We start from the raw sequence: 26,913 nt of genomic DNA on the forward strand, positions 1-26,913 counted from the left end.
GCGTTGGCGTCAAAGGTGGCGAAACATATTTAAAAGATGCATTTAAGTTGCCCAAGATCACAGACATGCATCTGACGCATTTAAATTAGCAACACAGAATTCTGCTCATTTTACTCCTCTATTTCTTTCAAAGTTCATTTTTATTAATTTCATAGATTTGTGAAGTAAGGCAGGGATATTTCAGCAATTTCTCAGCATGATGTGTGTTGAGATCTAGTCAGTCATCCAGCAGGCCAGGCTGGGCAATGAGCTGAAATCAGATATGGAATCCTCCAAAGGAGTGCTAGTGTCTAAAAAAAAAAACGTCCCAGAGTGCACTGGGCGTGGTAGGCTACGCCATGTAGATAAACGTGTTAATGTCCGTCTCATCCCGTTTGATGTACTTCTGTTCTATCAGCCACTCGATCTGCTCTTTGATCATCTTTTTCTGGGGAAGAAACATGTTCTTTAGGATCTCCACCAGCTCCGTCTGAAGCTGGGCATTGCTGATCCTCTTCCTCATCTTCATTATCTGAATGATAGCTTCCTGAAGAGTGAAGAAGAGGAGTTTAGTGACAAATGAGGTTTCCTTCAGTGTTAGCATGTCTGAGAAATGTCTAGACTTTAATGTTTCTCATGCTTTTATAGTAGACAAGTAGAAACTGCCAGCATATGAATATCTTTACAAAACGTAAAAAAATTAAATGGGTAAGTTGGACCAGATGGTACCCAGAAAACATCCTTCAAAACCATTTGAAAAACATCTGAGGATGCACCTCATGAAATAACTATATAATTCCTATGCCTGTATCATTGTTTGCTTACTTCACTATTATTCTAAAATGTGGAAAATAATATAATAAAGAATCTAACACACATACGTTGGGTTTCCATGTTTTAGGAGGATTTTTATACTGTACAAACTGTATATTCTAACACTACGCCCTACCTTATGATGTATAAGATGGGGACCAAGGTGAACATTTGGTCCCAACAACATAGGGTTTACCAGGACCAACCTACCATCCATCCATCCATCCAGACAGACAGATAGATAGGAGTGTCAGTGATATAACTCCAATACCTGTGTGCGTAGAATCCTAAGTTGCACGATGCCCTCATTTTCTTCTTCACGCATTCTCTCTGTGGTGAGTTGTAATCGACCAATCAAATTGATCTTCCCTCTTTTCTGGACCTTTGAGTTTTTTCTGTGCAGAAGAGATTATTTAATTGAACTGAGCTCTGTTAAAACATGCAATTAAGAAAAATATAGTAGTCCAGCAATATTTGTAATTAATAGATAACCTTTCATGTATACACCATTAAATACCATTCAAAAGTTTGGGGCCAGTAAGATTTTTGTTTACCAAATTTTTCTCTTTTTTCAGCAAGAGTGTTTTAAATTGATCAAAAATGACAATAAATACTTTTTACATTATATTTCAAATAAATGTTGTTCTTTTGAACGTTGTTCATCAAAGAATCCTGAAAAAAATAATCCACAAAAATATGAAGCAGCATAACTGTAACTGATAATAATAATAAATGTTTCTTGAGCAGCAAATCAGCATTTTAGAATGATTTCTCAAGGATCATGTGACACTGAAGAATGAAGTAATGATGCTGAAAATACAGCTTTGCCATCACAGGAAATTGTTTATATATATTATATACTGTATATATATATATATATATATTAAAGTAGAAAACAGTTATTTTAAAGTGTAATAATATGTCATTCACTGTATTTTTGATCAAATAAACGCAGCCATGGTAAGCATAAGAAACTTACCGACCCCAATCGTTTAAACGGTAGTGCATGAAATGTGATGAAAATATACTTTCTATTATGATTCATTAACACACATTTTGTAGTATTGTTGAATCATCAAATGCAAACAGTGATGAGTGTCCTTACATTAAAGAAAACTCTTGATTGATGTAAAATACAGAGCCTTCCGCGAAGTCTTTAGGAGAGCCCACCACAGGTTCATATGACAGCACCTGACGCTTTAGTTTGGGGAAAGCTACAAGAGACTACAGATTTAAAAACAACAACAAACAACCAAAAAAAGGTTAGGCAGTATTCAGCAACCAAAAGTCAATGTCATATCAGATCCCTTCATTTTCATTCCACAGGATCAGACCATGTTCATCCCATTGCATCCCATTGTGAATTGTTTTAAGGGAAATGTCATCAAAATAAAGACTTTACCCAGAGGGTCCGGCGCAGCTCAGCGTCTGGAAGTTCCGTGGCTAATTTCAGATTCTCAAAGCTGATCCTCTCTCTTGGCCTTTGGTTCCAGGCAAACAGCACAGCTAACTGGAATGTCGTAACTTCTAAATCATACTGCCCAACTTCATTCTTGAATGTGATCTAGGGATAGAAGAGAAGTTCCCTTGACATGAAGGACCCCTATAAAATGTCAAATTTGAGACAGAATCTCCAAATCCAGTGTAGCAAGAATACTGACATTTCAAAGACTAAATTAAAGTTTACAGCAACACAATTCACAGTAGTACAACTTGTGAGCATCAAAGTTCAGCAGTTTTTTTCAAGGGCTGTAATCAGAAGTCCCACTCAATAATTAGAAATGGCCAAATTGTTCATCCCCAAAATTTTTTAAAAGTTAGCCTATATTTTTAGGCTGGTCTACCTCATCACTCATCAATGTCAAAATGATTGCGACGGCCAATCCAATCAAAGAAAGATGGCCTTAATGTTCACAGAAGACGAGTGTGAATTCCAACACAATGCTTTAGTTTTAACAGTGTAAGTGAGCATGGTAAGATGCAAGTAGCTAAACATTCAATATTTGACAAATGTGTTACAGAAATGTTCAAGGACCGACAGTAATGTCCAATGACGCAACTACTCAACTATTTCATGAAATTTCACTGTTTTGAATGATTCATGTAATTCATAACAGAATGTGACGAGACAAGAAACATTTTGACATAGACATACGAATAACAGTGAATGTTTGCATTTTTTTAAATCAAATATAATTTCCAAATAGTTTAATTTGATAACATCACAACTACAATAGAACCTAGAACTTCTTTGGCTGTTCTTATTTCTTATTCTTTTTTGCCTTAATAGTCTTCATGGAAAACTTCTTGTTTTGGCTCTCCCTTATTTTCACTGAAAATAGAGCATGCCATTATGCAAAGGGCTTAAGCTGAAGATGCCACTCACAATGCCATTGGACATCAGATGGTGCCAGTGTAATTTTCTGCCACTGTGATTTTTCTTGTAAAACTCCTCGACTTCAGGAATGAGATCTTCTAGTTCGGTGGGCAAAGATACAAACACTTTCTCTGAACTCCGAGACCATGCTCCCGCATTCAAGATCTTTATATTGACAGAGTCGGCTATAGTGTCAAGACATAAATAAAAATTAGTTTGAATGTACAACAAAACAGTTCAGAATAGAGGCCTGCACTCCTGCGGGACCCAACGCAACAGAGTGCGGCGCGGGACAAGATTTGATGGGCGAATGTGGGTGTGGGCGGTTAGATACTCATATGTGTGTGGGAAAGGCTTAGTCTTTCCCTGTTTGCTGCTACTTCTGAACACTTTTAGAGAGAAAAGCTCTAAAAGCATATTGGTGAAACAGATATGGCAAGCGATCCAGTGCATATCTGTCTTTGTGCTCTGGAGAGCGTCAAAGGTTTCTATTTAAATCTCCAACATATCTGTTGATTTCTTGAACGCAATTGCCAATCAGAGGTGTTTAAGTTAGTCAGAATCCACTTACCACTCAAAACGACTGAGTTTTTGTTCAGTGCCGAGTTCTGCACGCTCACGAATCCTCTCATTATAACAAAGTGTAGACATTATGAGATATTCATTGTGTAGTCAGCTTAATTGATTATAACGTAACTTTGTGAGATTGTGATGAACTAAAATGAGTTGTAAAACGAACAGCTTTTTAGTGATTATAAAGGGAGCGCTCTTTGAGCGCTTTCTGCAATGCTAATCACACATGTAGTAGCCTATACTGTACTTGCTTTTCTGTTCAAATTAATAGTGGTTTGTGAATGTAGATGCTTTAATAACAAATAATATATCGGGAGTGTTTATGCTAGGATGTGTAGGTTGTTGCTAGGTGGCCAAACTTGAAATTATTTCATGGATGTACTGAAAAAATCAGTTTACTTTTACCTGAGGACTTTTGTGGGCGGTAGTGGGACAAAACATGAATGTTGCAGGTAGGAGTGGGAGAAGGTAACATTTTTGCAGGAGCGGAGACCTCTAATTCAGAAGCATCATAAGACAGTCATATCTGACCTGGTAATGCAAGTTTGTTGTGTTTATGCATTTCTTTGAAGGATTGATTTAAGTCTTCTGATACTTTGATGTCCTGGAACATTCTGGCGAGCTTGTTCACGTAATCTGCTGGCATACCAACCTCCTGTACAGACACAAAAGTCACTCGATAGAGATTCACTAAAAAGTCTTTCATCAATAATTACAATCGCGCTCTCAATTCCTCTTACCCTGAGCCACTCCACCATGTTCTCTTCAATCTCACTGTCTGCAGAAATGTCGAGAATAAGCCTGCGAGTCAAGTGCGCTTTGTGGTACCTCATGAAGACATCTTTGTTCTGAACATACTTTAGAACCAAGAGCTGTAATCAGGAGATAAAAAGAAATAATTAACACATCGCATCTGATTTGGCAGTTGTGAACGGAGACGTGCAAAAACACTGCCACAATAAAATACAAATATTTAGTGGACACTCCACCTACTCACTCACCACTTCCTTCAGCTTGGCCTCTATTTCCTCTGATGTGAGTTTCTTGCTCAGTGGAGTCTTTCTAAGGAGCATATCACAGTAGTTGGCCAGCAGTTCTGGACATTTGGACTCTGGTTGTGTTTTTAGACCCCCACTGCAAATAAAGGACAAATAATTCAAACCAAAACCACAGTAATTCAAATATATCCCAGATCTACAGATTAAAAAAAAGCACTTTTTCAAAAGATATATATGTATATATTGAGATGTCTTACCCTTTCTGTTTTAGAGGGAGCTCTAGTTTAAATATTGTTGCGTCATTCACTACAGCTTTGTATGCCTGTGTAAACATGCATGTATAATATGGTAATAAATAAGAATGAAAAATGGAAATCACCTCCTCTCCACTTCACTTTTCAACATGTAAAAAAAAGATACACTATTTTGGGGTCAGTAAGATTTTTTGGTCAAACTTTAGTTTAGGGTCCAATTCTCACTATTAACTATTAAAAGACTTTTGCCTCAATAAACTCCTAATTACTGCTTGTTAATAGTAAGTAAAGTAGTTGTAAGTTTAGGTATTGGGTAGGATTAAGGAATATGGTCTTGCAGAATAAGCTGATTTTTTTTTGGCATAGCTGAATTTTCAGCATCATTAATTCAGTCTTCAGTGTCACATGATCCTTCATAAATTATTATAATATGCTGATTTGGTGCTCAAGAAATATTTCTTATTACTATCAATGATGAAAACAGTTGAGCTTCCTAATATTTTGGGGTAAACCTTGATACACTTTTTGTTCAGGATTCTTTCAAAGAAAAAACATAAGAACAATATTTATTTATTAGAAACAAGTTTCTTATTAAAGAAATTTAAATGCATCCTTGCTGAATAAAAGTTAAAAAAAATTTATTTTAAATCTCACTGACCCCCCTTTAGTAGTGTATATTTTTAATACCTATAGATTATATGAATATATTGTATTATTATTTTGTCCAATAAAAATACAAATATTTTCATAACATTAATAAATATTATTTTCCTGTGAAGTCTTTAACAGTGAATGGTTTGGATTTCTTGAGACTTACTTTATCCCTGGCTGTTAGGAAACGTGGGTCATCTTGGAATGCATCCTTAACTAATTTACTAAAGCGGTTAAACAATGTTAGGAGTTGCTCAACATATTTTTCAGAGTCCTGCAAAAATAAAACATCAATAAGTCATAAAGAGCATTAATTAAGAATCATAAGAAACAGTTTGGAGCCATATTATGGATTGTAGGGATGTGCGCCACGATTAATTTCCATAACGTTTAAACTGAAATTTTATAACCGACTACTAGTCGACGAAACCCCAAGATGACAGTCAAAAACAGTTTGTATCAGCGATCTATTTAAAATAGCATACTTAATCTATAAATCAAACAGTCAAATCCCATACTGAATTCAATACATGCACTGTGCTTGCCTTGCATTATGATCATTGTATATTATACTTAAGCGTTCACTTAGAGGGATAGTTCCCCCAAAATGTTTTATTTGCTGTTATACGACAAGAAGCTCACGCTCCAGACCGACATGACTATTTGCCAAGGCTCTGGATTACAAGTAATAATGCTGTAAATAATGTAAAGTTTCTTGCACAGACTGATCATTTCACTTCATAAGACCTCAATGTATCGTCTGGAGCCACTGGTATTAATTTTGTTTTGCCTGTATACGTTTTTTTTTTACTCTCACAGTGATGGTAGCCATTGACTTGCATTATACGAAACTATAGTTTTAGCTGAAAATCTTCTTTACTGCTCTACTGGAGAAGAAAAAAAGACACCTACATCTTGGATGACCTAAAGGGGTGAGTAAATTAATAGAACATTTTCATTTTTGGGTAAACTATCCCTTTAATCAACTTTAAACAATAGAGACAAATTTATTAAAATCAACGGAATCACAGGCAGCTCAGGACCAGTAAGTACAAGCTTAATAATATTTACAGAATTCCTCAAATAAAAAGTCTGTTTTGCACCCACCGCTTGCACATTTGTGTTTGAATGTAGCCTTTGTAAAAAATAGCAAAGCATAAATGTGCAAAAAAAAACCTAGTATTTCCAATGTCGACTAGCAGCAGCGATTTCGTTTAGTAGACTAGTCCCACACATCCCCGAAGCAAACAAATTCACAAACAAGGATTAATAAACATGAATGACTTCCTAGAACAATCAGTGATTGCCTAACAGCAACTGGACTCGTGTACAGGATCCATGATGCAACTGCAGCTACTGTCTCTACTCACTGAGGTAATGGTCTCCGCTGTGGCCACCATATCAGCCAGACCTGCATTCAAGATATGATCCTCCAGGTCCTTCAGCATAGGCTCAATCCCACTGGGCACTTTGTCCATCAGCGAGAACATGAGGTGCAGCTCTGTGGAAACACACCAACAGCAGAACAAACACACTTCAATTACATTAAAACATACTGAAACAGTAAAAAAAAAAAACATGAAGTTCCTGTCTATGGAGCTCTAATGCAAAAATACACATGAATTAAACCAAGTATTCCTGATGCAATCTACAAAAATGTGGGATTTCCTTCCCTTTATATATAACAGTTGTATGTTGTTGTGTTTGTTTACAGTGTAAATGGGTTGGTGGATTAGCACACAAACACACAGATGGTGAGATGGGTGGGGAGGTGTTGGCAAGATATAGATGAGAACTGGGTCCCATTGCCAACCTGAACTTGCTGAGCCTTTGGTGCCAGAGCTCCTGCCGTACTCACTCTCTGTCTCGTTCCGCTTGATCATTCCCGGACATTCGGCCAGGATTGTCTCTTTGAACGACGTCACCAGCGCATTCACACAACACTCCATTAGCTGAATGAACGCAAAAGGCACAAACTGAGCACCCGATGTTAGTATGCGAAAAAGACAAGTGCGCACTACACGCTGAGCATTATTTAATAATGCGGCACACCACAGGGTCTTGTTTTGGAGCATTTTTGGAGCATGGAACACTCACTGCCTGGACGGAGTTACATTCACGTCTGGTTTCCAGATATCGAAGTGCACGCTTCTCCTCTTCTCTTAACTTGCCATCTGCCTGTCAATCAAAAGCGTCACCTGGGATAAACAACTCTCAAATACTGTGACACATAATTATGACAATTCAGAAATGTGCTGTGATTTACCGTTCATACACATAAATGCTTGTAAAAAAACAAAAAACAAATTATATATATATATATATATATATATATATATATATATATATATATATAATACATACAAAATATATTTCATAATACGTATATTAATAATTTTACTTTACACAGAGGATTTCCTTACTTTCATTTTGGCAAAAAATTCACCTTTTCATTACAAATCTAGTGAAATGCTGTAATTGTATGTTCACAAAAATGTTGAAAATTTCTTAAACGTGAAAAAAAAGCAGAGATGGAGTTTGCGACATTTATAGCAAACTGAAATGTTCTTCAGGCCTGTTCACATAAAGAACGATAACTACAACGATGACTACATTAGCGTTCACACCAGCGGACGATATCGTTCTGTTTACGTGTAGTTATCTTCTAGTCATTGAATAGTATATTCTGTCATGATAATCTATAAATCGCGTTCCCGGGGGAGGGGTTTATGTAAATGCTAGGGTTTGTGATGTCACTAACCCGGGAGGAATGTCGTGTAGTCCCTACCAGCCGTTTGTTGTAGTCCTTAAAAACAATTTCTTTGTCTGAGCTTCGTAACTTTACAGATGTTGTTTATGCTCAAACAGCAACATTACACATTAACTAAAGTTAAAAAAGTGAAATCATAATCAACCACCCCTTTAAGACGCTGAAAACACAGAATCATGAGCTGCTTAAGTGTAAGGGTGTGTTCACACTTGTAGTTTGGTTCACTTCGTTCATTTGGTCTGGACCAATAAAAAACAATTAGTTCTGGTTCGCTTAGCGTTCAGATTGGCATAGATAGAATTGACCAAACATCCAAAACAATGCTGTGTGCTGGGCTAAATGCACTCGTATGTGCGTAGCCTACATTTGATGGTATTTTGACCTGCTGAGAACTCGTGAAGAGCTTATAAAATGTGTAAAGTAGTCAAAACAGTGGCAGGAATCCCTCCGTCACTCACAGAAATGAAGATCTGCTGCGAGGGGACGCGGTTCTGAGGCCATCAAACGCCAACAAACACATTGGTCGTTAGATTTAGAATTTTATGAAAAATAACTGTCATGTTCACACTGCCCCAACAGACACTGACAAACGCTGATTGAACATGTTCAGTCAGATGAAAACAAACCCCAACCAACGCCGACAGAGGTAACACACTGATCCAACAAAACCCAACAAACTGGTTTGTTGCCGTTTGTTTAGGCAACATTTAGGCAAGATTTTTCAAGTATAGGCAGGAGAGCAGTTTAAAAATACACTCACATATTTCATATAGTTCTGGACGCCGTTCTGTTGCAGATAGGAGGGTGCTTGTGTCTTGTAGAACCTCTCTGTGGAATCCAGATATGCCTTCTCAAAATTCTCTCTATAGATCTGGAGCTTGTCATCAGTGTTGGAACACAAATTCACTGTGAGACAGAGCAAAAGACAAGAGTGTCCATCAGTAGAGGTCCATCTAGACGGAACCTGAGTGGCTTAGCATTATGATAGCATTACCATATGACTCGCGCACTCCGATGACCAGCTGCGAGTCGAACGCTTCTCCTAATCTCTCAGCATGGACCAGTTTCATGGCACTGTCCTGGAGCCGGTTCTTTATGTTACAGAATATTGACTCGTTCCATGTGTCTAGCATAAGCTTTAGCAAAAAAATAAGGAAACAATTGATTAGGATAGATGTGCATCTTAATGTTGTGCATGTATTGTTACAATAATAACAACTGCATTTAAGTGATAATATTGATTGATAATATAGAAACCACCTTTCTAACAATACTGTCTTCAACACTGGACTTCTTATTGCTCCCCTGGTTGCCCAGCAGGGTGATCTCTAACTTGCAGAAGGGCTTAGGTAGAATGTCACACTGTGTGAAGAACTTCCTCCACTCCACAATGTAGGCTTTAAGCAAAGCCGTGTCATCCTGGTGACTGAGTACTCGCTGAAGTAGATCAGAAAGAGACTCAGCATGCATTGATTCCAGCAATTTATTTCTACAGAGATATTTAAATATGATCTTCACTTTATTATAGTAGGTGCAAAAGTGGTATACAGTACGTACTGCCTGTGCTTGCTTGATGAATTCTAGGATGTCTTCTTTCAGTGCCTGGTGAATTTTTGCCGGGCCTTTGTCGTCCCATAAACACACTGCATGGACGTCTCTGCAAGTCAAACACAGTATCAAGAGATGATCTCAAATCAGATTCTACTCATTGTGCAACAATCTAACCTATGTTGTTAGTTCTAGTTGATATTATTGCAGTGACAATCAGACCCAAAAAAGCACCATTAGTTCAATAAATAACAGTCTGGATGTACAGTACACTGACTTCTTGATATTTATGTCAGCCCAGACCATGTCACATCGAAGACAACTTACGAGAACAAATCGAACCACTGCTGCTTAGTAACGGACTCCTGACGGAGTAACTTCAAAACAATGGGCCGCATCAAATCCCATTTGTCTTCAAACTGCAGGGAGCCTTTATTCTGAGAAAGGAGATCCAGGACAATAAACAGTTCTTTAAAAATATGTTATGGGATTTATGCATTTAAGAAAACATTACATTTCATTAATTTTTACATTATAACAAAAATGTCAAACACTAACAGAAGGTACAGTGCAATATAATATGTGTAGATATATTATTACAGCTTTATCATGCAATATAATAAATGTAGATGGATTGTTACAGCTTTATCATTAGAGACCAGAGGCACCAGGTGAGCTTCGAGCTTGACATAAACCAGATATGCACAGACTGAATTATATGGCATTTAAATGATTCACTTTTAGTTTGCAATTGTATTCAAGAAAAAATATATCTATATTTTACATAGTCGTAATCCACACAATGCAGTCCCATGATAGCGGGTAGTTTTATGACTGTAAATTGTGCAGTTAGGAGAGACATCCTAGAATAGAGCTCTGAAACCCTAAAAATTAGAATAGCTCAAAACCTCACTAGCTACAATGAACAACTCGAACAATGTAGTTTCAAATGAACGCGTCATGTTTAGCGATCTAATTAGAAGCCCACAGTCACCGGCTCATAGGATCGCTGTCATAACACTGTGGGAGACGCAAACGATGCAAAATATTCTCACATTGTGGGACCTCCTACCTTCAATAAATTAGACGTCGCCATGTTTCTTCAACTTGAACCCCGTGAAATCTCGCGATGTTTGAGAAGGTTTGGTTGCTAGGGAGCATTGCGACAGACTGCATCAGCAGCACTGTCTGATACCGCTGTGCTGTTTATATATATATATATATATATATATATATATATATATATATATATATATATACATCTTTTGTCTATTCTGTACATACTAATTTACACCATAGACTGCTAGAATTTATTTTGTTATAGGATTACACGATTGTTTTTTATCATCATGCCATTAAGCAGTGCCAGTGAGAAAAATATTTAATAAACAAGGAATATTGACATTTAATCTAGCAGGGTCAAACAAACTGTCCTGTCCTTGGTGATAGTCTTGACTAGAGTCGGCATGCCTGATTGAAGGACAAGATGAGTTCTTTCCCATAACAATCGAAGGCCGACCAGCTGCAACTGTACGTTAGTTGCAGATATAGACTCGGTTTGAAATCACAATTATTATTAATCGTTGATATAAATAAATGTAACGGCTCAGTTAAACATGGCGTTTAACTATTCATCTTTAAAATAACTTAAGTACATTTCTGATCGATTTGATTACATTGCACACAACTTCCGTGTGTGCTGCCATTGGTCACAATTTAAGAAAGAGGAAGTACAATAAGCTCCAATTGGCTGTTTGGGAAAATAGGCGGGGCCTTAAGTTGACCGAGCGCATTTATGATTTCTCTCCTTCATGGAAAGATGATGATGATTCTGTGGTTGGGTTTTATCTGATTATTCGTCAACTTCGGACATGACGGATCAGTTATATTCAGGTACTTAACAGACCCTTGGTTTTATTCTTTTACTTGTAAACACGTGTCGTTGTGTTTTTGTAGCGTAGCTAATAGCATGGCTAAGTCTGAAGAAGGTAGTGAGACTGTTTGCTTTGCGCTATCAAGCTACAAAGCTTCTAGAAAGACTAAAATGCAAACGAATTAAAAAATGTTTCTATTAATGAGTTCACCCTATTTTGATTTCGGTGGTCAAGAAATAGTTTGGTCTATTCAAAATTTGTCTAAAATGCCTGACAGGTCGCCACGTGCTCTGAGTAGTGCCGCATTACAACCATCACAGCTTCAGATGTTCCGCATTTGTGGCCGAAGTGCTAGCCTAGTCTGCATATGTAAACAACAGAGCTATTCAGTCAAGCTTTAGCCCATTTTATTATAATCTTTTTCGGATAATGCTAATGTTTTGATTGGGTCTTTATGTACAATTAATCAAAAGTGAATTGTAATTGCTACATGTTAATTTTTAGTATTTTCAATTATATATATTTTGTTAAGAGGCTGTTATGTCTTGATCTAGTGTAGGTTTTATAGTATATTGTACACTTTTATTTAATTACTTCACGTTGGCGAGTATTAAAAAGGCTAATTTCCTTTTAATTTTTGTTTTATGACCTGTAAGTTACACAAGGAAAGCTTCTTTTTATTAAAGAGGCCCACTTGAGGTCAGCATTATTGGGTATAAATTCCTGAAGAGATTAAGATTATTTTCTCAACTAATAACTAGATGTTATCCAACATCAAAGCCTGTGACTAACATTAAAGTTCTTCATACACTTTCTCTGAATTTTTTAGGTCTCTATGTGAAAAATATGGATCGTGAAGTGGGAGAGGACTCGTTTACGTATGGAAGCTTGGGAACTCTCAGTCGCTGGAGGAAATTCCTTTGTGGTCCACGGAATCTCACGCTCAAAGATGTGTTTACGTGGTATGATTTCTCTTTTATGGTTTGAAAATGTTTTTAATTGGCAGTCGTCTGCATATTCATGGTAATTCTTTCATAGTAACTTGAGGATTGTGTTTACAGGCAGCTCTTCAAAACTATTGTAATGGGTCAGGCCCTGTCCATGCTGATATGTGGGACGGCAGTTACATGTCAGTATCTGGCAGATGCTGGGGTAGAGACGCCAATGCTGCAAAGCTTTCTCAATTACGCCCTGCTGTTGCTCACCTATACTTTAGTCTTAGCCTTCAGGAGAGGTAAGCTGCAGCACACCTTCCCTGCATGGAATCACTCACTCACTGCTTTTGTCAGATGTTTAGAAGGGCAGAAGAATGTTACCATGACCATATTTACCATAGCATTGCTCCAGATTTTAAATAAATGTATTTAAGGATTCATGCCTGTATGGCCGATCTTGTGGATTAATGCTGCCTTCACGTGCTTTCGAATATATTGTAAATACAAGTTCCCTAGTTAAAAATTGGACATGAACACCCTCAATGGGACGCTAATTATCACTTTGGCTGTAACTCTTTCCATTGATGGGAATTTCCAGCTTTCTGTGTTTTCACTGGGGGGTGCTATGACACATCTTCTAAAAGAGGATGATTTTACACATATGTAAAATAACACGATCATCAACATTAAACGGCATATAAATCAAAACTGCCTAATGTTACTGAATGAAATGTCGACCCAGGACGAGCTATAGGAGTGTGCAAGCATTACGTGTGTTGATGGACTCGATCGACTCCCATCTATGTTTTGATCATCGTACTGAATCCGATCCAGATGTAGTCTTTGAGCAAAAAGCTGAGAAAATCATGTTTTTGTCAATGTTGCTTTTTTTGGAAACTTATCCACTCTAAAGTGTTGCTAATAAAAAAATGGTTTTAGTTTTTTTTTTAAAACAGAGACTTTATTGCATGTTCAGATATTGATACAACAAAATATTTTGGGGGCCATGAAAATTGTGAAAATGATAAAAAATGCCTGCGGTGGCTGGCAACTTAAAAAAAAAAAAAAACTGGCAGGGAAAGAGTTAATACAATTTTTCCAATAAATTTAAAAGAATAAAACCCGGTGTCCTCTATGACTCCTGTTCTTTTCAACAACAAAGCTTTGAATGTGACAAGTTCGTAATCACAACTTCAGAAGTAGGACGTTTCTGATAGCACGTGAAGGCAGCATAAAAGTCTTTAAATTATTTATTGAAAATTCACAACATCCAAAGTTCAAATGTACTACTCATAAAAACCTCATGTAGTTTTCCTCCAGCAATGCAAGTTAGTACAGAAGATTCTTCAGTTCACACTCACAGCTTGGATTAATCCTTTTCCCCCCCATAATTTAGGTGAAAGTAATATTGTTCAAATTCTAAAAACAAAGTGGTGGAAGTATTTTCTGATGGCTCTGACGGATGTGCAAGCCAACTACGCTGTTGTAAAGGCATACCAGTTCACTACGCTTACAAGTATACAGGTAAGAATACATTCTTCGTACACGCACACACTTTCTTCTTTGGCGTGTTTGTCAAATATAATATAATATCTGTTATGTGTTGCAGCTGCTGGACTGTTTTGTTATCCCGGTTCTGATGGTGCTCTCGTGGATCTTCTTGAAGACTCGCTACAGACCTTTGCATTTTGTAGCTGTGGCCGTGTGCTTGTTTGGGGTCGGGGCGATGGTGGGAGCAGATCTTCTGGCGGGGAGGGACCAAGGCTCAAGTAAGTACTGTACTTTATACTGGGAGGGGGTGTAATCATCTTGACTATGCTTTATTACTACTGTTACAAAAGATAAGATTATATGAAATGAGGACAACTAAGTGAAGAAGATACATGAAGAATTTATCATCGACTGTAGTTTGTTTGTTGCTTGAAATCGTGCACCAAAATAGTTGATCTGTGTCTCTCTTTCTTGTGCTTTTTCTGTTTCTGTCACTGCAGGTAGTCATGTGTTGTTGGGGGATGGACTAGTGTTGATCAGTGCTGCTCTGTATGCAGTGTCTAACGTCTGTCAGGAATACACTGTGAAAAACCTGAGCAGGGTGGAGTTCCTGGGCATGATGGGGCTCTTTGGGACCCTCATCAGCGGCGTGCAGATGTAAGTTTTATGTCCACCACCTCATTTTCAAAGTGAATGGCCGCATCATGAGAAGTCCTCGCTTTTGAAAAAGAGAAGCAATATGTACACTACCGTGCAAAAGTTTGGGGTCAGTACGATTGACAGAAGGACATTTTATAATTTTATGAAAGATTTATATCTCAAATAAATGCTGTTGTTATTAAAGTGACCATATTACATTATTTTTAAGGTTCCTATTTTAGTTTTGCATCCAAGGTCAAAAATTTACATTCATCCAAGGTAAAAATAAATAAATAATCATAATGTACATTGCACATCACCTCATTTCTCAGAGTCTGAAAACGGTTTGTCCGAAGACTTCTTTCTGAGAGCCTACTCTGCTCTGATTGGTCAGATGGCCCAGCCGGTTGTGATTGGTCTACTGCTTACAGCATGTGCCAGAAACGAAACGCCTATTACCAAATTTGAATTTCAGCTTCGGAGGCTTTCCTCTGTGCTTGATACACGGTGATATGAACAATGGCATCGGTTTCTGGTATCAATTCCAGCGCAAGTCCTCATCATTGGATATGCAGCACTGAAAATGGGTTTTTTTCTGCATGTCTACAACACAAACCAAATTCTGAAAATTCAGCTTTGCTATCTATTCTAATAGAAAACAGTAATTTTAAAATGGTGATTTTTCTCAAAAACATAAATCTTACTGACCCCAAACTATGAAACATTTCTGTAAATCATTAGCCCTAGTTCTTTTGAGGTGAACTGTGCTTTTTATTTTAAAGGGCTATACTTGAATACAAAGCTATACCTGTCATCAGCTGGAACTGGAGAATATGTGCGTAACTAAGTGTAAAATATTATTTATTTATTTTTTACATTGGCTTGAAGATATTATCTAGTTAGTTAACTAAATATTTGTATTCTGTAGGCCTGCTCTTTGTTGCGTATACTCTGTGCATGTATGGGCTGTACAGTTTCATGCCTGTCGTAGTGAAGATGACCAGCGCCACTGCTGTAAACCTCTCGCTGCTGACTGCTGACCTCTTCAGCCTCTTCTGTGGCATTTTCCTTTTTCACTACAAGGTTAGTAGAAAGAACACATTTTCTGAAAATCAATAAAAGTGCAGCTTTTAGAGGTTGCTTGATCACACAGATTTTTTTCTTCTTCTTTCTTCACAGTTCACAGGCCTGTATATCGTGTCTTTTGTGGTGATCACACTTGGTTTCATCATGTTCAACGTCATACCGACCTACACTGGCGATCAGTCGTGTGCCACTAATGACGAGGTGTATCATCTTGCTTCATCTGCTGATGTCCAACAAGAGGGAGCTGTAGATCGGCTGCAGAAGGAAGGATCCGATCTGGATCGGACAGTGTCCAATCACAAAGCACATTACAATGTGCACTATTCCCTGACATAAAGCTCTACAGTGTACAGTAATGGATTTCACAGATTGTCTTTAGAAGAGTTTGTATTTTTTGCCAAAGGCAGTGTTTAATTTGTTTTTTATGGATTTTAAGTCCACTTCAGTGTGCCTTCAGTCTGTATTTTTATATACTCTAATTTGCATATAAATGTTATTTAAATCTGCTGAGACAAAGTTCAGACATTCAAACAAGAAAAAAAATATTTCAGAAAATAATGCATTATGATTTGTACAGTACTACCTTCCAGTATTATTACTTGTATTAACATTCTTTATCTTTGTATAATTCTTGATTTAATACTTTTTTTTTTTTTTACTTGCATTACAAAGTTATGAAACTGTAGATCGAAAAATAACTTTTCATTTTCAACTTGTTACATGTATTATTAGTATTGAACATGTTTTTATGTATGTTTATATTTTATGTATTATATGCACATTTGGAGTTATTTATGACCATTAAAGTGGTTTTATGTTTCATAGTTAATCAGTAATAGTGGTGTTTGTCAAATGTGCTAAGTTGGCTTTACATTATAAAGATTTTGGCTTATAAAACGGATGTTTTCAGACTCCTGGACGATTCACCAGACTCTCAGCCAACCGAGGGACTGCCTTAGAAAGTTAGCAATAGTTATAAAATTGTATGAATATACAGTAAATAAAAAAAAAAAAGTTGTAACACTTCAAAATAAGGTCCCATTAGTTATTGTTAGTCAATGCATTAACATTTAATTAGCACTTTGTTGGCTATTTATCTTTTACTAATGTTAGTTCATTAAAAAAAATAACAGTTCATTGTTGGTTCATGTTAGCTCAGATCCATTAAATAATGAACAGATTTTTTTTGTCAAAATTAAATTAATTAAATGCTTTATAGATTTATTTTTCATTGTTTGTTCATGTTAATGTAAACAACTGGAACTGTATTGTAAAGTTTTACCAAAAAAGTATAGGTTTGTAGACCAAGTTTTATTGTTGGTCCTGCTGGAGCAGTGGTTCTCAACTTGTTTTTATTAATTTTTTGGTCTGTTGTCTGAATATTTGAAGGCCCCCCTATATGAAAGCAGAAAGCTATATTGTTGGTAAGATATTATTGGTATTTCTACTGGGATTATGACAAAGCTGCTAGTTTATGATCTTTTTATTAACAAAAAACTGGGAGTATTGATATATTAAATTAATTTAGTGATTCCAGAAGTTTCAAGATTGAAATGTATGTTAGAATAAAATGTTAATTTAAAGTTTACTGAGGAATATCCCATACTCTGGTTATAGAAGAGCAAGATCACACTATTCAATTCTAAATGATGGAACAACAGTTAAATCTATAATAATTTCAAGTATTCTTCGATTTCAAGAGTTCGAGTGACAGCAAGGTCTGCTGGGTTCTTTCCGGCACAGCAGCGCTGCATTGCGATGCTCTGAAGAGCCCGCCCTCCCTCATTCACATGCTCATCATGGAGGAATAACAGGTACCTGCCTTGCAGAGAGAGGAGGACAGGCATATTCCCATTCCCAGCGACATCTTGAAACGTATGTTCCTGACATTTCTTTATCTTTTATCACATACTCAGATCTATTATTTGATACTCAGTTTTCACACGACCATGTGTGGTGTAGAATAGAGAACAGAGCAGAATAACACCTAATGCAAAATTAAAGAGCCAGGCTCGACGGTAAATGAGTCCATTTGGTGTTATATAACCTGTGATATTTGACTTTATTATAAACGACTCATGTATGATGAAATAACGCATCAGACATTATGTGAAAGTGGATTTATGTAGGTCGTATGTTGGTTGTAGGAGCAGTTACCCACGGCAACGTCTTAATCCGCCTAACGCCACACTGACGACCTTAAGACATTATTGCTATTTGTATCCACGTTTAATGCAATACAACAATTAAATAAAGATACATTGTGTTATTTATTTTGAATTGTGTTTCGTGCAGGCGGTCAGACCATCCGCGAATGTGAGTTATACAGTTGTAGCAAAGCAGACAATCACGATGAAGCATTTTCTAAGGTAAGTACGTCTTACTGCTTAATAGTGACAAGCTTATTGCTTTGAAGCTGAAATGTCATTGCTTTCATTTTCCATTTAAAAAAAAAAAAATCACATGATTAAATTCACCGATAGGTTTCATATTGTATGCATAGTTGTATGGCCCAATTGTGTCATGGATGTGGAAACAAAAATAGAAATTAAATTATTAATTATTCTTATCAGATTATAAGAATACATTTATATTGCATGCACTATTGCTTATGGCCCAATCGTGTCATAGATGTGGAAACATATATTTTATATTTATACATATTATATATCATAAAGATCAAATATGCCGCCCCCCATCACACACACACACACACACACACACACACACACACACACACACACACACACACACACACACACACACACACACACACACACACACACACACACACACACACACACCAGTCAGAGGCCTTTTCATACTAACATTCTTTGTCAGCAATAGCTCTTAAAATGTAAATGACTGATAAATACCTTTTAATTAACCATCGCTTGGGGAGTTGTCCTCTGGCTTTCAGTTTTAGGTGCTTTCTTATCAGCCACTTCTCTTAATTATATTGTTTACAATAAATGATGTTGACAGGCATTAAACCCAGTAGAGGTTGCTCCTAGTGAATAGTTGTGTATTTCGCCTAGACCTTCAGAGGTAGAGACCAGACTACTGCTTATTACCTTCAAGACACGTCACTCCTGTTCAACAGTTTTCACAATAACACCTTTTTTACAAAACGCAGGTTTGACTTGAATTCATTGCATGCCGATGGGGAGGCGAGTCTATCCTGTGAGCAGTAACTCTCAGCAACCGGACTCAAACAGGTTTATTCCTAGTCTATCGTGTTTCTCTGTAGTGAAATAGACCGCAATTAGATTAGAATATAATACGAATGGATGAATTCAACCATGCATTGATTCAAAAACAAATGTACAGTAGTTAGACATGTCATGAAATCCTTAGGTGAATACATACTGCTTGATACATGCAGGACATGAAACCTGTTTAAAGAATATTACTTTCACAATTATATTTCACTTTCATCACACACATCTTTGCAGAACTGTGACCCATTTCATCATCATGGCCCACATCTCTCTCTCTCAAAACACAGATATGCTTTTTAAAAAGGGAATGGGGCCTAGCTTTTGTAGACAAGAGAAAAATAATGTGCATTTCTCTTTGAATAGCTCGAGGAGTGTTCATGGGAAACACTCATCTGAAGGTTATGCAGTTCAGTTTTATTGTACTCAAATATAATGAGCTTTCACAATACCCCAGTGAGTACGCTTTATTCTGGGACAGAATACGCAAGTGGATTAGGCCTAACAGTTCTGGATTTGTGTCGCTTTATTCAGGCCTCTTTATTTCTTTGAATCTTCTAGGGTGCTGACCCAGTTGCTGGTGTTCCTTTACTGTAAGTGTTTGTGGCGGGGCCTGAAGTTTGTCATCAGGAAGGTGACAGGACGATGTGAGCTTCAACGCATCTGTTACAACAACAAACCTGGTGCTCGAAGGACGCTCAAGATCGGTAAATACCATCAGTACTAAATACTATTTAGTGGTACATCTACAGTAAAATACACTATATAATTCTGTATTGGCCATCCTGGATGTACTGTATGTGGGGAATTTTTTAAAATATTATTTTATGTTTCCTTTCATTTCACAGAATCCTCACTGAAATGTTCTAAACATGAGGTGAGTCATGAGGTTGTTGGTTTATGAAGTACAAATACTTTATATATTGTATCTATTTTATTGTAACATTTAATACTATTATAAAATGGAAGGTATTTTGTAATTTTATGTAATATAATAAGCAATGTTATTTTAGTATTATTTAAATAGAATTATTGTATTTATCAATATTTTTTATTTATTTTTATATTTTCAGTTTTAATTTTAATTTTAAATTAAGTTTTAGGGATTTTAATGTGCTTTTGTCGTTTTTTATTATTTATATTTCTGTTTTGCTTTAATTAATTTTTTATTTAAGTTTTACTTTTTTTTACTTCAAAAGTTCTAATTTTCATTTAAGTTTTCATCTATTATTTATATTTATTTCAGCTTTATTTCAATTAACGTAAACAATTTTTATTACTTAGTTTAGTTAACAATATCAAGACTGTTTATAAGCCCGTCTCAAACTACAAGGCTGCACAATTTTTAACATATTATGCCATTTTTTGTGTATTAGCTAATAACTGAATAATCTTCCTTTCTATTACTCTACCTCCATAGCTTTTGCAGTCTGCCATCAGCGTTCACCCAGATTCTGTTGAGAAAACTATCGATGATATTATGTCCCTGAAAAAGATCAACCTCGACACTAACCCACAGTAAGGACTCTGTGATTTGCTGATAGTGTTCATCTACTAAGTTCTTACTTTTTGAACACACATACTGTATTTCTTGTCTTCTTCCAGGCTTGGCATCTCTCTCCAAGCTTGCCTCCTCCAGATTGCGGGTTACCGAAACCTAGTAGTGGAGGTGGAGAAGCTGCGTAGAGAGCCGTACGACTGTGAAAACCCAGCACATGAGGAGATGCTCATGAAGGTATTAGTGGTTGCTAGTCTTTTTTAATGACTTAGAAATATGTTATAGGCAATTATAATTCAGAATTTAACAGAACTTCAATAGCTACAAATTTAACATCTATAATGTAATAGTCTTGACATCTTTCTCAAACATATTTTTTCTCACCAGCTGTGGAAGGAACTCCGTCCTGATTCTCCTCTCTCTGGACGCATCTCCAAGCAATGGTGTGAAATTGGTTTCCAAGGAAACGACCCCAAGACTGATTTCAGGGGCATGGGTCTCTTGGGCTTGCACAACCTACTGTGAGTAGCCTGGTAGAATCTGCTGAGGTGAAATCAGCACAAAACATTAGATCTTTATTCTACTTTAAACATATGTGCTTAAGTGAAATGTAGTTATTTAGATCATACCAGATATTAACCCTGTTCCAAAACATAGTGAGCCTTGCTGTCTACTTACTAAATAGGCAGCTACCTTTTAAAGCAGCATCCTAACTATCATGTAACCTCATAAAAGACCAATTTGGAATGCTCTGCATTGGCATTCACAACTAAAATAGCAATGGATTTTGCCGTTAGCATTGCTAAGCTAACACCATACTCTAATAAACATTAAATACATAACATACATTGAGTAAAATAAGTTTTTGAATGACACTGAACTAATTTTGACGTTAGCATGTTGCTAAGCTTACAACACAATACTCGAATAAGCATTAAATGCATAACATACGTTGAGTAAAATAAGTTTTTGAATGACACTGAACTAGTTTTATCATTATGTAGCAATAGATTTTGCGATTAGCATGTTGCTAAGCTAACAACACCATACTCTAATAAACATTAAATGCAGAACACACATTGAGTAAAATACATTTTTGAATGACACTGAACTAGTTTTTTTCAGCTAGCAATAGATTTTGTAGGTTGCTAAGCTAAAACAAATATTCAAAACATATTTTTTGAACTGCACTCAACTAGTTTTTCTCACTACTTTGTTTTATAGAATTAAATAATTTTACATTATTGCATTTGCTATCTTAGATTTTTTTCACTGATCTTGTTGCAAAGCATTTTCTCAAAACAACAAGGTATCTAAGTGGGTATCTTAGCATAATTAAGTTGCCTAGCTTTTGGAACACTATATAGGTAGCTCACTAGGTTTTCGAACAGAACAATTAAATGGCTAATTTTCCCTCTTTTATTTGCAGATATTTTGCAGAGCATGATAAAGCCACCGCTCTCCAAGTTCTCCATGACTCCTTGCAGCCCAAACACAGGTCAGATCCCTCAGATAGTCCTCTTGAGTGGTTCCTATGTACACTCTACTGTATATACTTAGTTATGGTACATTGTTATAACCAAAAAAGCACCCTAAATCTGATTGATGGGCTTTAAGACACACATGAGCAAACACACAACATCAGGATCTTGCCACAGGATGTCAGTTAGGGTGTAGTTCCACAGAAGCCTCTTATCAGTGTATTGCTTTTTACTGTGTGTGCATACCGTGTTTATGTTAACAGGTGATTTTTTTCATGCTGTGTAATCAATCAAACCTTCAGCATGCTCCTTCACCATCATGCACATCATGCACCCACACATTCCTTTTTTTCTGTTCCTGCTTCTTTTTTTATTCCCATCACTGTCATACGCAGGAGCCTTTCCAAAGAGGAAGCCAGGTACTCCATTTTTTTCTCTCTCAGTAAGAAATTCATTTGATTATTTTGCCTCATACTAATGGCTGTATTTTGTTGTTGTTTTAATCTCGAAACGCCTTACCTCACCTCACTCTAAACACAAGGCATTATGCTTCATTGTAACGTTGGTTAGTAGCTGTGAATGCTTTCTCTTTTCTCCAGTCTCACATGTGTAATTGTCGTCGTTGACGTAGTTGACTGCATTATATTAGCTGTTTAAAGACTATTAGCACAGGATTGAATGGACACTAATATTTTGGTTCTTCACACAGCAAGATGAGCAAAGCTGAGTGGGACAAGAAAAAATTTGACAAAGCGATTGGGTGAGTTCAGAATATTGCAGACTATTTCACACAAATTTAAGGGACTAGAACATAAACTTTGTGGTTTGTGTTTTCACTTGGATCAGTAAGCAACCAAATTACCTTTGCAACCTCACAGCAACATCCTAAACAACATCCAACATCCTTTTTTTAATTTTATTTTTGTAGAATGGTGCTGCCTAACATGAACACCAGTTCTTACATCTGTGAATGTTAAAAATAATTCTGCTGTGTGTGCAGTAGTTATTAGTAGTTGAGTCCCTGAACCCTGCTTGTGATGCTTTGTTTGAGGATTTCAGGATGCATTAGCTCTGATGTGTAGCATGGAGCCTGTTAAATCACTGTGCAGCTGACATGTGCACACAGAAACATGAAATCACACAGGCAAACACTGGCAGTGTCTTAACATTTTATAATGTCTATTTACACTAAACAAGGATTTCTTTTACATTGTGTTTTGTGCTGACCCAAATCTTTTGTGGTGCAGATACTCCTTTGCCATAGTTGGCATTAACATCACAGACCTGGCATATTCCCTGCTGGTGAGCGGGGCTCTGAAGACTCATCTGTACAATGTGGCACCAGAGATGCCAAGTCTAGTGAACTTCCAACAGACCTTCTGTGAGTGTTATAATGTTTCCATTGTTCTCGTTGTGAAAACAACTCTTGAAGTAAAATTAAATATACATTTTAAATTATATGCATAATTAATGGCCATTCAATTATACAATTATTACATTTGATGTAAATTATCCAAGTTAAATTCTTAAAAATAACAAAATAAAAATGTTTACATTTACATTTATTAATTTAGCATGATATAAATTATATATCATATATATTATTCATCATTCATTAAATTACATAAAAAGAAATGCCCTAATAATAATGTACATTAAAACCAGAGTTTACCGAGCATGACTGATGATCCCAAAAATAAGTTGACTATTAAAAAGAACAGCTGAACATCAGTTCACAAATAAAATTGTTACTGCCTTTAGTTATTATTTTGGAATAAATGTAAAAATGCTTAACTTTTATACTTAGTTTGAATAAACAAATACATTGTTACTATAAAAATGCAAAAAAAAATTGTATTTGGTTTCTTTTAGTTATTTCTTTATTTTATTTTTGACAACATTAAGTGTAGGTATAACTGGGACATGAATTTAAATTTGATTTATATTTAAAAAAACCTGTATATTGATCATTTCTTGTTTTTCTTAGGTTATCTGATGCAGGAGTTCCACAGGTTCTGGATCGAGGAAGACCCGTGCGACATCATGGAGTTCAATCGCGTGCGCACCAAGTTCTACAAGCGCGTCCTGAAGCAGCTGAAGAACCCTGACATGGCACTGTGTCCTCACTTCACGGCCTCGGACCTTCACCTGGTCAACCTGTAGCTTCTCATTCATCTCAACTCTTGTGACACTTCACCTTCTCATCCTTAAAGCCCATGTCTCATTACTGCCAACTGCTTAGCCGGTCTTCTTCTCACACATTCTCTCACCATCTAACCAGAAGCAACTGAAGATCACCAGCACTGCTGAAGACCATGTTGATTGTATGTGCGCATGGCAACAGTGCACCTCCTCAGCTTTCACAATGATTGTGATATTTACAGCTACTGTATACTGAAGTCTTGATCAGCATCTGAATGTGGGTCGGAGGGAGATCTCTCCCGATTGGACAGGGCTCCCTATCCACCAGTAGGTCGAGCTGTTGGTACATAATAGGTAAGACAGTGAGCTTCAGGCATGCGAGAGTTTCTACCCACATCCACCGCAGAAGGCTGCACTGATACCAGGCACACTTAGAAACAGGTGGCCCTTGTTTGTATACAGTATCATATACTTTTTCAGCTGTTATATGACGGATAATATTTCTTTACTTATTCTGAATCTGTTAAAGGAATATTCAAGGTTCAGTACAAATTCAGCTCAGTTAACAGCATTTATGGTATAATGTTGATTACCACAAAATAATATTAACTTGTCTCCGCTTTTCTTTAAAAAAGTGTGTGTTTGAAAAACAATGGAAAAGTAGCGCAGTGGAACGGAAAAGAGCGTTCTGTGTGAACGGCCTCTTACAATGGAAGTGAATGGGGCCAATTTGTAAACAATAAAATACTCAGTATTCAGTTTCAATAGTGTAGCCACAAGATGTAAACAATATACACGTTAACATGATTTTAGTGTGAAAAAAAACCCTTACTAGTCTTTTCTGTGTAAAGTTATTTCCAATTTTATAACATGACAACCCTAAAACAACTGTTAATGCAATGATTTAAATAGCTTGACAACGCAGAAAATGCATTTTAACAGAAGAATAGATGTTTTTATAATATTGTTAGCTTACTTTTTTTTTTTTTAAGAAAAGAAAACATAGGGAAGAGTCAACATTATTTTTTGTGGTAATCAATAGATGCTATCAATTAACTAACTTGCATTGATCCTGGAATAATCCATTAAATGGAAATGATTTCTGCTTGCTGCATTAACAGATAATCATAAGTTCATAACCTTTATCATCATGTCATATTCTGAATTCTTCTATCAACTACTTACATAGCCTACTATATGTTGCCAAGAAGCGGAGCTTAAAATCGAATATTTACTTGCCAAATATGGTAGGATAATGTGTGTTTTGTGAATGTTATCATGCAGAGCACATGATTGTTTTACAAATGTATTAGTGTTGATGTAAAAAATGTGGAATGTTCCATTTTTCTGTTCTAGCACCAAAGCAATAAGTGACGTTTTGAACAGTTAGTAGAACAGTCTTGTTTTCTTTTGCACAAGTGGTGCCTCTATTGTGTTACCAAGACACTCATTAGAATAATTCATGTACAATTCTAAAGTTTAGCCCTAAGTGTGAGTATTCCAGGCTTTTTTTGTCCTCTTCTGCATTTCTTTAACTTTTTACAGTTGTGTCACATCACAAATGCATGATTCTCTTTTAAGTTTGTCCATTCACATGATGGACGGTCACAGGGTTTCCATGATGATTTAGTTTTTGCCTGCAAAATAATTGTGTTATCAGAATGTCACTTAATTTTAATGTCGTTGCGATGAATGTCTATGCTACTGGCAGTGTTAAGCAGCTTCTTTTTAATAGCTATTGGTTGAATTGTGTTTCCACTTGATTTTTAATGTGTACAGAGTGTCATTTCCCATTGCAGCACTTTTACAGATAAAGCACTTGCTGTACATAAAGCGTTCCAAGTGAAAAACACTGAAACATTATTAAAGCTCTTCATTATGCATGGCTGAATATTTATGTATCTGTTCAGTTTTTGTGTTTTCTTTCACATGCAAAACCCCCCAAAAAACAGTAAAGGATTCTTTCGAATGAAAGGCTGCATCAAATTTTACATTTGGTTTATACATGCTACGAAATGGAAAGTAATTAACATCATTTTAAATTTTAAATGGATTCTTTGACTTCTAGGAACACTTTAAAACTGATACTTAATCCCATATTTGTACAGCTTGTTCAGAGTTATTTACCTATGTTTGAGTTCAATCTTCTGTTTCCATTCCCTCACATAATAAAAAGCAGTATAAATAATCAGTGTTGTTATTGTTAACTAAAACAATTCAAAATCATTTTCAGTAATTGAAATAAAGTTGAAATAAATGATTAATATTAAATGAAAAACGTACACTTTAAAAACTTGAACTGAAATAATTTTAATTTTACAGTTTTTTCGATCGCTAAACGACAGTGGGCACAACTGGAGTCACATGTGCAAAACTCTAACTACAGTCTGCACAGCAGCAGTTCATGTGGACCAAACTAGTTCGTTTTTCATTGCTTGAACACAGTTTTCAAAACTCTACACACTTATCCCATGACTTTAACCACAACCTGCACAACACTGTGGATTTACAGCACTTTGTTCAAATGCTAACACACTGCTGTCAAAACTGTGAACCACACGTTCAAAACAGAATAGATTTCAGCCT

The 26,913-nt window shown here is 36.3% G+C and overlaps 3 protein-coding genes across 4 annotated transcripts; 2 read left to right on the forward strand and 1 right to left on the reverse strand.

Annotated features, from left to right (window-relative positions):
- Positions 1 to 125: 125 nt before the first annotated feature.
- cul5b (cullin 5b) lies at positions 126 to 11,188 on the reverse strand. Of its 2 annotated transcripts, none has more exons than XM_082140462.1 (19): positions 11,036 to 11,188; positions 10,291 to 10,400; positions 9,973 to 10,072; positions 9,676 to 9,852; positions 9,410 to 9,551; positions 9,176 to 9,321; positions 7,743 to 7,823; positions 7,504 to 7,597; positions 7,016 to 7,146; positions 5,812 to 5,919; positions 4,998 to 5,062; positions 4,744 to 4,876; positions 4,483 to 4,614; positions 4,274 to 4,397; positions 3,179 to 3,354; positions 2,195 to 2,356; positions 1,898 to 2,016; positions 1,064 to 1,187; positions 126 to 526 (listed from the first exon to the last, which is right to left on the reverse strand). In XM_082140462.1, the coding sequence occupies exons 1-19, from the start codon at positions 11,057 to 11,059 to the stop codon at positions 332 to 334; spliced, it is 2,343 nt and encodes a 780-aa protein (XP_081996588.1). In that variant the 5' UTR covers positions 11,060 to 11,188; the 3' UTR covers positions 126 to 331. The 2 variants fall into 2 exon arrangements, with proteins under 2 accessions (XP_081996588.1, XP_081996587.1); XM_082140461.1 differs by having other exon boundaries at positions 7,459 to 7,597; positions 11,036 to 11,187.
- A 547-nt stretch (positions 11,189 to 11,735) lies between these two features.
- On the forward strand, positions 11,736 to 17,169 carry slc35f2 (solute carrier family 35 member F2). The gene is made up of 9 exons (XM_082140549.1): positions 11,736 to 11,856; positions 12,667 to 12,799; positions 12,899 to 13,071; positions 14,169 to 14,296; positions 14,382 to 14,541; positions 14,764 to 14,920; positions 15,685 to 15,737; positions 15,831 to 15,985; positions 16,082 to 17,169. Exons 1-9 carry the CDS (start codon positions 11,835 to 11,837, stop codon positions 16,322 to 16,324), a joined length of 1,224 nt encoding a protein of 407 aa, XP_081996675.1. The 5' UTR covers positions 11,736 to 11,834; the 3' UTR covers positions 16,325 to 17,169.
- A 570-nt stretch (positions 17,170 to 17,739) lies between these two features.
- elmod1 (ELMO/CED-12 domain containing 1) lies at positions 17,740 to 26,502 on the forward strand. The gene is made up of 11 exons (XM_082140717.1): positions 17,740 to 17,863; positions 18,284 to 18,357; positions 19,768 to 19,913; positions 20,055 to 20,083; positions 20,627 to 20,724; positions 20,812 to 20,941; positions 21,092 to 21,225; positions 22,134 to 22,202; positions 22,895 to 22,945; positions 23,433 to 23,566; positions 24,173 to 26,502. Exons 2-11 carry the CDS (start codon positions 18,341 to 18,343, stop codon positions 24,346 to 24,348), a joined length of 984 nt encoding a protein of 327 aa, XP_081996843.1. The 5' UTR covers positions 17,740 to 17,863; positions 18,284 to 18,340; the 3' UTR covers positions 24,349 to 26,502.
- The last annotated feature ends 411 nt before the right edge of the window (positions 26,503 to 26,913 follow it).

This window comes from Leuciscus leuciscus, assembly GCF_965113295.1.
Source record: "Leuciscus leuciscus genome assembly, chromosome: 16".
NCBI classification, from domain to species: domain Eukaryota; kingdom Metazoa; phylum Chordata; class Actinopteri; order Cypriniformes; family Leuciscidae; genus Leuciscus; species Leuciscus leuciscus.

Bases quoted from the DNA above. Each gene is read 5' to 3' on its own strand.
- elmod1 (XM_082140717.1), top strand. The intron at 20,084-20,626 runs GTGAGTCATGAG...CTACCTCCATAG, and splicing joins TGAAATGTTCTAAACATGAG to CTTTTGCAGTCTGCCATCAG. The intron at 23,567-24,172 runs GTGAGTGTTATA...TGTTTTTCTTAG, and splicing joins GAACTTCCAACAGACCTTCT to GTTATCTGATGCAGGAGTTC.
- slc35f2 (XM_082140549.1), top strand. From the start codon at position 11,835: ATGACGGATCAGTTATATTCAG. The intron at 14,542-14,763 runs GTAAGTACTGTA...CTGTCACTGCAG, and splicing joins GGGGAGGGACCAAGGCTCAA to GTAGTCATGTGTTGTTGGGG. The intron at 14,921-15,684 runs GTAAGTTTTATG...TTTATTTTAAAG, and splicing joins CTCATCAGCGGCGTGCAGAT to GGCTATACTTGAATACAAAG.
- cul5b (XM_082140461.1), bottom strand. From the start codon at position 11,059: ATGGCGACGTCTAATTTATTGAAG. The intron at 9,853-9,972 runs GTACGTACTGTA...GATCTACTTCAG, and splicing joins TCATCAAGCAAGCACAGGCA to CGAGTACTCAGTCACCAGGA. The intron at 4,398-4,482 runs GTAAGAGGAATT...GTGTCTGTACAG, and splicing joins ACATGGTGGAGTGGCTCAGG to GAGGTTGGTATGCCAGCAGA.